Source organism: Epinephelus moara, chromosome 7 (assembly GCF_006386435.1).
Source record: "Epinephelus moara isolate mb chromosome 7, YSFRI_EMoa_1.0, whole genome shotgun sequence".
Taxonomy (NCBI): Eukaryota; Metazoa; Chordata; class Actinopteri; order Perciformes; family Serranidae; genus Epinephelus; species Epinephelus moara.
In genome coordinates, this window is record NC_065512.1 from 25,600,369 (window position 1) to 25,613,356 (window position 12,988).

General features: G+C 41.6%; 1 protein-coding gene across 2 annotated transcripts in view; it reads left to right on the forward strand.

Annotated features, from left to right (window-relative positions):
- Nucleotides 1-12,988, forward strand: part of LOC126393001 (dehydrogenase/reductase SDR family member on chromosome X-like) — a 73,599-nt gene that overhangs the window by 39,249 nt on the left and 21,362 nt on the right. For both annotated transcript variants that reach the window (XM_050048820.1, XM_050048821.1), the window contains one exon: nt 2,044-2,112. In XM_050048820.1, coding sequence (XP_049904777.1) covers nt 2,044-2,112 — 69 coding nt within the window. The remainder of the gene's footprint in view (nt 1-2,043; nt 2,113-12,988) is intronic.

The following is a 12,988-nucleotide window of genomic DNA, read 5'->3' on the forward strand; positions in this document are numbered from 1 at the left end:
TGCAATCATATCCCTTTCGGAGGCTCTGTAATCCAGCCTTCAACTTTGATGTCTTTTTGGAGACTTTATAAAACAAATCAATAATGATAAATCCAAAACTGAATGTCTTCTGTGATTATGTTTCCATTTTTCCATGTTGAAAACTAGAGTTGGGCGATCTTGTCCATATCCTATCGTCCTATCGCCATCTAGTGAAATTGATGTCATCGCCCGGGGGGGGGGGGGTCATTACGCGTCGCCGCTGAAACGTTCACTTATAGCCTCTCTTTGGCGTTTGAGCAGCTTTATAAAACTCTTGAACATGTAATGGCTCCTTAATTAGCAAGTTGACTTTACATAGACGGCATATCTTTTCAATTTCTCCTGACATTGTGTTGTTTGGTTTGTTCACCGCTCCGCGACATGCGCGTTAAGGCCCGAACATACTCGGGCGGAACATACGCGGAACGGATTCCGCGGAGGTCCGCAAGCCCTTTGCGCGCAAAGCTCAGATTTTACGACCGCGCGGACTCCGCTCTGCGCACCAGTGACTGCTCTGCATGTATTTTTCACATCGCGGTGATTTTTCACGGACATTTTTACAGGAAACTACAACGCAGAAGTGCGCTCGACTATGAAAGCCCGAATGACTGCGGACATTCCTCGCGGAGTCCGCTCCGCTTATAGTACACCCGAGTATGCTCAGCCTCCCTCTGTCTCCTCTCACTCAGCCTCGTTCAGCCTCGATCTCGTCAGCATGCTCCACACACGCGCTGTCTCCCCCCCACACCTCGCGATTGCATCGTCATTTAAAAAAGACATCGTGAAACAACCCTTCTATCGCCCTATTGAAAACATCTGTTGTTGTTAGCCATCAATTAGCCGACATTGACATCTTGGGTAGAGTCTGTTGACCTACAAGAGTTCATGTGTCAGTCTGTGTTGCAGCTCTGATCTCAAATGCAGTGTAGAATGGAATAACGAGTGACCATCTTGTTTTTGGCTTAAAATGTTCCTCCAAACACCTCAAACTGGGCAAGGGGTGATGTTTTAAGTTAGAATCGGCCAAGCCATGTGATGCTATTTAATACATATTTTATACATTTTCGATTTCTGACAAGTAAGTTTGGTTGTCAGCAAGTAAAATGCTTAATGTCGAGCCCTGTAGATGTATGACAGGCCAAAGAGTCCTTTGACGCAGTTATTTTAAATGTTATCAAAGTAATATTAAGGGTTGTTTCATGAATGTGTTTGATTGAATCAGTGAATCAATTCATCAATAATTTCTTTGTCACGTGCAATTATACGAGGTGCAACTCCAATGAAATGTGATCCCATCCGCTCCTTTAAGCTCTGTAAATTAGTCTTTTTGGCTGATGGCTGCTGCTTGATAATTGTCCATGTCTCTGGATGGTTCAGGTAATCTTTGGTTTTTGGTTGTGGAAGGATTTAACAGTCCACACATCCTGACCTCAAGTCAGCCATAAGGTCACTCTGCCCAAACACACCAGCATCACTTTGCAGTCACTTCTGAACGACGTATAGCAGTGATCAGCAGGAACAGGACAGCATCTCATAGTAAAGCACATACCTCCTCTATTGCTCTTGCCAGAGTCCTTTGCGCTATCGGATTAGTATACAGAAAAAGAGTCACCTGGTTGAATGCTGCTGTTCAGGCTTAAGTCAAGTTTCTGCGAATCAAAGGATATCACAGATCCTGATATCCTGTTGGAAACTGATGTGGCACTGAGGTCATCCAGTTTATTTTTTAAAGCCTGTACAATGGCTAGAAGGATGTTCGTTAGTGCATCTGTAATATACATAATTGATGGTAAAATTCGTTGTATTTTTTAAGTCCTGTAGTCTTCGAAACCAGAGTTCTTCCTTAAGGGCTAAATAGTTGTATCAAGAACTCTTTCCATTTGAAGAACCCTTCTTGAAAATATGTTTTTCCAAGATGAAAGAACAGGACTGAGAGAAGAATAAAAGAAAATCAGTATTCTTTAAAAGCCTCTAAGGGCTCATCAGACATTGTATTAATCTGTGTGTCTCCTCCTCTTTCAGGTGGTAGGGATGAGCAGGAGGGTCTGGCAGCCGTCAGAAGGATCTGTGAAGAGTACAAAGAGGCCAAAGGTAACGATGCATCTCTGAGAACACAAACACATACACACACAGATATGCTTGTGCACATGTGTACGCATTTTGTATGCCAGTGTTGTAAGATAAAGGGCAAACTTGCAGCAGTGTGTCCCTCAGGCTTGTTTGTACAGTTTTTACTAGGCACACGCACATAATTGGACACTTGCAGGTATACACTCACGCAGAGACACACAGCGCTTCCATGCTGGCTTTGCAATGTCAGGAGTGTTGTTGCTGCACCGCGAGGAAGGGGAGGATACGGGGGGAAAGGCTACGAGAAGACGATGAGGGGAGATAAGTCAAGCGAAATGTGAGAGACGCACACGGAAGGAGGCAGAGGCGTGGAGGAGAACATGACAAATGGGCAAATGTAGGAAAATAAAAGGGTGAAAAGAAAGATGCGGTGGAGGGAAAATGGAGGTACAGAGGAGGTGATGGAGATGAAAGGAGACAAACGATAACAGCGAAGAGATTTATTACTCCATTGACTAACGTTTACAGTGTTCTCTGTAACTCCCATGTTGAGAAATTGATTTGGCTGACCTTCACCGCACCATAAATTCCACCATAGTCTCATGACTAATGAAACTCATAAGTTATTCCTTTCTGTATACGGCCTTGGGTCTTTATCACTGTGCAAGACTTGTCTGGGTGTTTACCTCAAGGAATGTTCAAAGATTTGTACCAGTACTAAAGTCGGTGATGATTTAATTATTGTTTTTAAAGACAAACACAAATTTGAGTTCTTTTCACTTAATATTTTATCATACTATAATATTAAAACACACCAATTTTTCCAGTTTTTAAAAGAGTATACAATTGTGGTCAGACATATTTGTACAAACAGTGTCTAAACCTCGAGCCTCAGTTGCCTACGATGTCCTGCTTACACATGCAGACTCAAAAGCCAGGAGAGTGCTGGGCTGCTATACCTTGTGAATGGACCTGGCATTGCAGCCTGTTGAGCTACAGAGATTTAAAAGGCACCCAGCGGCACTACAGGGGAAACAAGAGAAAAGCTCAACTCATGCAAATATGCTTCAAACAGTAACCAGGCAAGAGCCAATTGCGCTCAGTCTGGAACACTGTGTTACCTTTCATGGGTTCATTTTAGCAACACTTTTTCTTTTGCTCCCGTTTTTCATGATTTGAAATAAAAGATCTATCCATCCTCCTGACAGGTGTGGCATATCACAGTGCTGATTAAACAGCATCATTACTACACAGGTGTGCCTTGGGCTGGTCACAATAAAAGGCCACTGTAAAATGTGCAGTTTTATCACACAACACAATGTCACAGATGTCGCAAGTTTTGAGGGAGTGTGCCACTGGCATGCTGACTGCAAGGCTGTCCACCAGAGCTGTTGCGATTAACTGAATGACCATTCACCACCCTAAGCCATCTCCAATGTTGTTTCTGAGAATTTGGCAGTACATCCAACCTGCCTCACATCCGCAGACCATGTACAACCATGCCAAGCCAGCATCTCCACATCCAGTTCCTTTACTTGCTGGAGATTCAGATTGTCTGAAAGCAGCTACCCGGGCGCTCATCTCAGTGGCTGGTGAAGAAACTTCATGTGGAGTTCCTGGGCTGGCTCACCGAACCGCTTGGATGTAGTGCCAAATTCTTGGGAACAACATTGGAGACGGCTTATGGTAGTGAAATAAACATTCAGTTTGTGGTTAATGGCTCCGGTGGACAGCCTTGCAGTCAGCATACCAATGGCATGCTCCTCCAAAATATGCAACATCTGTGACATTGTGTTGTGTGATAAAACGGCACATTTAAGAGTAGCGTTTTATTGTGACCATCCCAAGGCACACCTGTGTAGTAATGATGCTGTTTAATCACCATCTTGATAAGTCACTCCTGTCAGAGTTCTCTGCCTGAGGATATTAGGCTTGCTAGCACTTTGTAACCTTGTTTAGATAAGTGCTATACAAATAAAGTTATTACCATTATTATTATGTTGGCAGAGTGTTCACTAACACAGATTCAAACAAATTTATGTACAACATTTGAGAGAAATCATTTTTGTCAGTGTAGTAAAAGTCTCAGATTTCAGCTCATGAAAAATGGGAGCTACAACAAAAGTGTTGTGTTTATGTTTTGTTCGGTGCACCTGAGCTGGTTTAAACCAGTACAGTAGTTTGTTCACAACTGTCAATATTTCATGATAGCCAGATGGTGCAGTGTTTGAAATCTGAGACAAACAGTGGGGGGTTAAAACCTCACCTGTGTTTGGAGACCGGTTAGTGTATACACACACACACACACACACACACACACACACAACTTGACCATGCTTCTCTGATCTCTGCCTGTTGGGCTGTTGAAAATAAAGTAATTATCACGGTGAAAGCACAGATAAAAAACTGCCCCAACATCATCAGTCAGTGCAAAAATATTAATACTCATTGCAGAACATTAATATAGGTGGCACTGTCACTGCAGAAAAATGAATGTATACTGAATTTCTTCTTATTCTGAGGTAAAAACAAATACCAAAGATATGTATTTAAACCTTTTTCTCAATTCTGTGCAAATTGGCCATGTTCTTACCTTACAGAATTATAAAAACCCTGCACATTACGTTAATTAAAAGACCAATTCTTACCACCTATTTTCCATCCATTTCCATCACTTAGTTTTGGTGTGCCTTTTATTTCTCCTCTCATAACTCACATTTTCTTTCTCTTGTAATTGAACATGAGTCAAATATTATATCACTAGAGAAAGGAAGGTTCATTAATTGAACCTTCAAATTTTGCTTTGCTAAATTAGAAACTGGGAAAAAGTAACATCCTGACCAACCTGGTGATTACAGCTAATTTCATTTGTACAAAAGCTAACAGGGTTTTTTAACGCTAATTCATTACTAGATCATTTTAAAAGATAAATTTACCACTGGAGATTTTCCAGTCAATTTACTGAATACATGTCTTTGAAGTCAAACTTGAGTAAGTGAAACGCTGATCATCAGATAATAGCACACCCACTGTAACTGTGTCAGTTAGTACTTAACAAGTTGTCGCTGGTGGAGCTGGCTACAGGTAATGTATGGTACTGAATGAAGTGCTGCCTTTTGGGAAGCAAGCTGTAGTTTGTCTTGCGGTGGAGAGCAGCAGAAAGCCGGCTGGCTGGGTCCCTGCCTGTGTGTAAGTGGCTGTCAGGTACAGAGACAGCGGCCATGTAGCTGGTGTCATTGAAGTCGATTTCCCTGGACGGGGCCGTGGTGGAATTGATTACTTCTTTTGTAATTGGCAGGCACTGAGGCATAGGGGACAAGGGGGGTGTCTGTAGCCAGATGCTTGTGCACTGAATGAGAATGTGTTAATGTGTGTGAGTGTGTGTGTGTGTGCATGTGTGTGTGTTTGTGTGTGTTTGAATGAGACGGTAATGGATTCTCATTAGTATGTGAGGCAGGAGCTTTAAACATCTCTGTCCAAACGCCCTTTGGCATCCTTCCTAGTGTTTGCACATTTGTCAGTTATAAGAAATGGGAGACAGCTCATAATAAACACGCAGGCTGCAGAGGTGGTGCTAAAACTAAAGAGACCTGTAGACAATTGCAGAGGTCCTTTAGGGGATTTCAAGGTGTCACCAGTGACAAAGAATTTAATTTCACTAGAAAGCATTTTGACGTGTTTTTGTAGAATATAAAAGATTGCGTTCGTTGGGGTCACTTTGAAAACTAATACAAGAAAATTCCAGTATTTATTAAACTGGGTCTTATTCTCATAATTCTGACTAATCAGACTGGGCGTGCTAATTATGAACTTGCCACCTCCATTGTAGAGGTTCGGGGATTGCAACAGTGGCGAGACAACTTATATTGAGGCAAGGCTCTGAAAGGTTTGTAAAAAAGAAATTCAATTTGACATAAATCATTTTTAACACTTACCTCTAAGCCTGGAAAGTAATCACTGAAACAACCCCTCTGAACTAGCTACTGTAGCTAACTACATAGAGGTCTACTTCTAGGGCAACTTGCTGACAAACAAAACCAGCTGCCTATTCATCTGCACATGTAAGTATGTTTGAATCTATTTGGGGAAGTGCACTTATTCACCCTTCTTGCCAAGGCTTACCAAGATTGATACCACTCTTATATTTGTCTAGTAAGCTTAACTTGGTCTTGTCGTCTCTCTAAGAGTGCCAGGCGATCAGCAATGACTTTAGGAAGTCACTGCTATTAGGTACACCTGTTCAACTGCTTGTTATCGCAAGTAGCTAAGTAGCCAATCATGTAGCAGCAACTCAGTGCATTTAGGCATGTAGAGATGGTCAAGACGACCTGCTGAAGTTTAAATCAAGCATCAGACCATCTCTGAACGAACAACATGTCGAACCTTGAAGCCGATGGGCAGCAGAAGACCACACTTGGTGCCACTCCTGTCAGCTAAGAACAGGGAACTGCGGCTACAGTTCCTACCGGCTCACCAAAATTGGACAATAGAAGATTGGAAAAATGTTGCCTGGTCTGATGAGTCTCGATTTCTGCTGCGACATTCAGATGGTAGGGTCAGAATTTTGCATGAACAACATGAAAGCATGCATCCATCCTGCCTTGTATTAATGGTTCAGGCTGTTGGTGGTGGTGTAATGGTGTGGGGGATATTTTCTTGGCACACTTTTGGCCCCTTAGTACCAATTGAGCATGCCCTAGGTTGCCCTATCTACTAGAATCTATCCCTGAACATACAATATTAGCTGTAGTATGTATCTAAGACACAGTAGGCGTGATTTAGATAAGATTTCATTCCAAATGTACACATAATTATACTTAAGATATAATTCAAATTACAGTAAAAATCATGTCCAAGAACCTTTCACCTTGCAGTATACAGGCATTTGTGTTTTACAATTCTTGGCATATGTATGTATGCATATACTGCATGTGTTTTTATAGTTAAATGTGTTGAGGTGTTTTTCATCCCATTTAGTGCCATGTTGTTTTGTATTGCCTGGGGTAACAAAGGTAATGTCCCTAGAAAACCCCAAGTACAATCCTGTGGAAATATGCTAATGACTTTAGACAGCAAGTGGGCTTTAGTCAATGAGGCTTAAAGCATTTTACCTTAAATTATAGAAACACATACACACTCACACACACAGTATTTTTGCATGTTTGCCACAGGCAACGCTGTCTGTCCACTAACTTTAGTCACGGTGCACTTGAAAGTAACACTTTGTGCCTCAAACCATGGGCCTAGATTAACAGTGTGAACCAAGGCAACCTGCGTGTGTGTGTTTGTGTGTATTTTGTCTGCTTAACACACATTACATTTTCTCTCGCTTAGGTAACCCAGCTGCTCCCTTCCCTACAAAAACTATTATCATTTCACCTAGGCTCTTTCACTCCAATTAACATCATTTTTAGGTGCCTCGTTTATGTAGTTCATTCATAAAAGTCACTGACCCGAACATTTCTAAGGTGAAAGTTTATGAAACACTGACCTCGTTGGAATGTGTGTTTGTACTTCAACAAATATGTTTTTGTGCATATATGACCCTGACATAATGTCCATGTTGTCGCATATGTTCTGTGTATTATTTCTGAGTAATTGTGTGTGTGTAAACAAGAAATCTATTCGTATGTTCATTTGTATTAGTGCTTTTTTATTTGTGTACATACGACAGCTTTACAATACACACAGATTTCGATTTACAGCTGTCTTGACTTTATCATCCCTGTAACACTACATGCTGGAATTGACTGGGGCAACAGCCAGCCTCCTCTCTCCCACATCAGCTGAATGAAAATGTCTTTAGAGGAGCTAACACTGGCACGATGCCCAGACTTAATATTCTTAGATATCACTGTGTTGTTTATCGTGGAGTTCAAAGGGAAACTATTTATACTTCCTTGTCACCTCATAAGAGGTTACTTTAGGCAGGGCATTTCATTCATCCTTTTGTGTTTTCACTCTTTATTTAAACAATATTGTAGAGAGTAAAGGTGGGAGGGTAGGTGAGAAGCTGCAGCAGGATGTGATGTAAGAAAGGTACATATACCTTGAGACTCGGGTGAATTTATGACTTGACGCTGATCTTTTACGGCGTTGTATTTACAGCAAAAATCAATAGAAGTGATCATTCAGACAGATGAGAACATGGACAGTCACATTTGACCACGTTAAGACCTTAAGACCAAGGTGTTTATTTTGGCAATAAGCCTTAGAGGCCGTGGTGTACAGTGGTTTTAGAACACCTAAGAGGCGTTGTTGCCTAAAACCCCCTTAGCTGTTCTACAGTCTCCATAAACTATGCCCCCTCGTGGCTTATTGCTTTTAGAAAATGGTTACACCAGTGTTTTTTAAAATAAATACACAGAAAGAAAAAATGCAGTAATTTATTCAGGGTTTCCCACAAATGAATGTGTTTGTGGCAGCTCGCTATGATGTCAACATGGGGTGCTACATATTAATTTTGACTGTCTTTTAGGAGTGTGTTGGCATATATAACTGTTTGGTTATTCATTGCACCACACTCTTGGAAAAGTATTTTGTCATAGAATATAAAAAAAAAAATTTGAGATTTAAAAAATAATTTCCAAGAAAAAAACTCTCTCAAAAAACTTTTTTTTACTCTCAAATATTATTTTTTTGCTATCAGTGTGAAAACATTTTCTCTCTCTCAAAAAAAAAAAATTGTTTCTCTCAAAACATTTTTCTTCTCTCTCTCAAAACCTAAGTCTTTGCTCTCGTGTCAGGATTTTGCTCTCACTGTGAAAATAATGTCATGGGCGGGGCCACGTTCCTATTGGCCAGTCTCAATCGAATTGACAGCTAGGTGAGGATCGTCTTGGGAGTCGAATTCAACTGAATCATTCATCCACCATGGTGGATTCACCGGCATAGATGCGCTGCGTTATTTGGGAGCGGAGACTCCAATGTTTGGGTAAGATGATGACACACACAATTGATGGGTAGCTAGCTGAGCAAGTTGGTTATCAAAATCATTCCTATAATGAATCCCTTTTCTCACCTAACGTTATTTTACCGAGATTGTGTTATTAACTGCACTAGCCAGCTAGTGTTAACTTTACATCTAGCTAGGTTATCCCATTAACGTTACTTTACTACGGTGCTTTTCTCTTCCAACATTCCATGTGTGGCAGGGTGAGCGCTGCTACACCTCCGCCCTTAATTGGCATCAGCTGGGCCTAATTTCCAGTTGTCGGAGCCTAATTGCGCAGTGGTGGCACCTGCGTTATTTGGTCTTCCCCTCACGGGCGCGCTCACTTCTACCTGGCGTTTACCTGGCGAGGGCTGTGTGTGGCGTGCTCCGGTTGGCGTGCTTTGTGTGTGTCGTGCTCCGGTTTCTGTACCCAAACTTGGGACTCATAAGGTAGGCATGGGTGCTGCAATGTTTGTGTACTGTTAAAGCGTATTATGGTGTCACAGCTGCCGTGACTCTTCGCTTTACAGCGGCGTTGGCCGTTCCTGTTGTGTGCAGCTTCGGAGGGGACTTTGAAAAGCGTGGTGTCTGCTCTTCCTCACTGCGAGACGGTGACTGGGTTTGAGCTGTGCGCTGTGCGTTAAGCTCCCTTCGCTCCGGTAAGCTCGCTCTGTTTTTTTATTTCTACTTCTGCTAGTTCTGTTAACTTTATGTTAACAGGTTGTCCTGCTCTCTGTCCTGCTGTAGCTGAGGCCACAGCTTGTGGCTTCTTCTCCTACTCTGCGCACTGTGTAGGGCTGCACTCCATAGCCCGGTGACGTGGGCCATCAGCTGGGCATCCTGAAGGACGGCTATCCACGGCCTCCAGCCCCAGTGCGGCCGCTCCGTTTTCCACTGCTGTTCTGCCGGTTTTCCACAGACTGATTAAAGCACACTGTAACGCGGCTGTGCATTCATGCGGCTTTGGACCTCCGTGTTGTTATATTTGGAAGTCCGTCTCCTGTCCCCATATTTACCAGTATACAATCTGTGTGACCTTCTGTTGTTAAGAGTAGTCTACAGGTTTGAGTGTATTCCCTGGGGTGCAATTCCATAGGTGGCGTTGTCGGTTCATTTCCCTCTCCTCTCTATTTGGCCACACATGCATAACGTTAATGTATGCATATCCGCTCCCAAATAACGCAGTGCATCTATGCCGGTGAATCCACTATGGTGGATGAATGGTTCAGCTGAATTCGACTCCCAAGACAATCCTCACCTAGCTGTCAATTCGATTGAGACTGGCCAATATGAACGTGGCCCCGCCCATGACATTATTTTCACAGTGAGAGCAAAATCCTGACATGAGAGCAAAGACTTAGGTTTTGAGAGAGAGAAGAAAAATGTTTTGAGAGAAACAAATTTTTATTTTTTTTTTTGAGAGAAAATGTTTTCACACTGATAGCAAAAAAATAATATTTGAGAGTAAAAAAAAGTTTTTTGAGAGAGTTTTTTTCTTGGAAATCATTTTTTAAATCTCAAATTATTTTTTTATATTCTATGACAAAATACTTTCTCTCAAAACATTTTTTAGTCTCAAATATTATTTTTTGCTATCAGTGTGAAAACTTTTTCTCTCAAATATTTTTTTTTCTCTCAAACATTTTTTTTCCCTCTCATATCATTTATTTTCTCGCATGTAATAAAGACACAAATATAGCTCCATACAGCAGCTGCTTCTCTCATCCATCAATCTAATGTGATCAGCTCTGAGCCAATTAATTGTCAACCCCCACAACTAAAACTCCACAAACTGCTGCTGAGGAAAAGAATAACTCATGAAGAGCCTACGCCTGTGCTGTGTTCACGGACCCGTAAAAATCTCAGAATTTAGAAAGGGGACACAGAATGGTACAAAAGTGACACACACAAAACAAACAAAACAGAAAGTGTAGTTTGTTTGGTTTAGATGGAGATAACAGGCCGATGGATTGGGCACTAGCCACAACAGTTATTTCTCCAGCAAAGCGTCAGGACACAGTGGCTGCTCAAACATGATTTTCTGAAAGTCTGCCTCTGTTAACACTTGGTGGTGGGATGTTTTGTCACGTCCTTTAAAGTTTTTTCACTACCCCAGTGGCGAAAAACACCACAATCTGTTTAATGATCCAAACGTCGTCTCTTGACTTTTCCAGCTCAGCAGTTTCTGTCCCGCTAATTTCAGCATGTCTCCTTTCTTTTGTATCTTTCCCCTCTATCAGGTCAATCTCTTTTTACCACTTATCCACGCTTAACCAGCCCAGTAAATCAAAATCTGACATTTCGAAAAACAACCATTAATTGGCGCAGTAATACTGTTATTATGCAGACACAGCTGTGTGTATATGGAGTGTTTTACAACGGCTTCGAACATGGCTCAACCTTTCAAAATCAAGGAGTGGAACTATCTGTTTTATAATGTCAATTTTTAAAGCATGTGAGTAATGCAAGATCTCTCGCCTTTTGGCAAGCAGTAGAGAAAATTTAATGTGTTTACCAGCGATGCATTTTAATATCAGATTTAGGTGTAATCCAGCTTAATCATGTCTACTGTAGTCACAATCAGGCCACAAGATGCATGTTAAAGCCAGGTGGAAAGGGGATTTACGGTGAGAGGAGCAGGCAGTCCTCCCTCACTCCCTCGTTTTTCTCTGCATTGCTTTTTTAAAGTTATTCCTTTTTGCAAAGAAACACCAAATAGAGCAGACGAGGATGCTGCAGCATGAAGGCCAAGAAATCGAACTCTTGTTCTATGATTTGTGAGTATGAGGCATGGGCATTAGCCGACTTACATATTAATTACCTGCTGTTCAGGGTGTTGACTGCGCTCGTATTTTGAAAGAGCAGCAGAGCATGTAGAAGTGAGATTTTCATGGATGTTAACTGTTGCATGCTCAAGCCCAGCTGGATAAAAAAACCCAGAGTGCATTTGCACCTTTTCACAAAATCAAATCACAATTGCACCAAGCTAAATGAAACAGGATTGACTACTGAGAAAGTGGCACAAGATGTTTCAGTCCACTGTTGAAATAATTAGCTCAAAAAGATTCAACTTGGAGAACTGTTAAGTGACTTTCCATGGCATTTTTCAGGCTAAAAACATCAGTGCACACACTCTCCTATTATATAAGCTTAATACAACTAATACACACATGTCGTCTTATTTGTATTACTTGTTAGACCACTCTTACTTTCGCTCCTCTCTAGTTAATTGGCTCTTTTCACCACCAGAAGCCCAGTGTCAACAGTTGAGAGATTTTCAGTTGAAGCAAGCTTCTAATTTTTCCAGTAGCTCTTGTGGTACTACAGTGGGTCTTATTGTGCACTGATGTGACAGCACCCATTTTTTTATCACATTTAGTGTTCAAAAATTACAGATGCAATTACATAACAACTCTTGTGTCTGCTTTTACATTCACAAAAAGACATAGCTGTTTGTGTGGCAGAGGAAACACAAAGGGGAAGAGGAAGGTGTTGGTCCATGAGCTCTGACGCAGGGTTAGAAATCGCTACTCTTCCATGAAACCATCCTTTGACTTTTGCCCCCTTCAGGACTTCACAAGTCATAAATGTGACATGGTGCATTCGAGTGTCTTTGTTTGGAAGTAATACCAAAAAGCACACTGTGGCAAAAATCGGTTGTTTTGGAGGCAACAGTAGTGTGGGGAGACAATAACAAAATGGCACCTCCACCTTTTACCTTTTTCAGGGCAGACATTTTGACTTGTCACTAAAGGACAAGCACATTATTAGGTGTTATGACTGACATTAACCATGGCTCTGCTTTATTCAAGTGTCCCTGTAGGTCATGACAGTGTGAAAGCGAGCCAGCACAAAGAATTCCAGGACCCTAAATCCAAAGCAGCTAAATGGAATTCAGCCATCATTAATTTTACTATTTACACCTGTGTTTTTCCCACTGTGGCATGTTAGAATCTGTCTGTA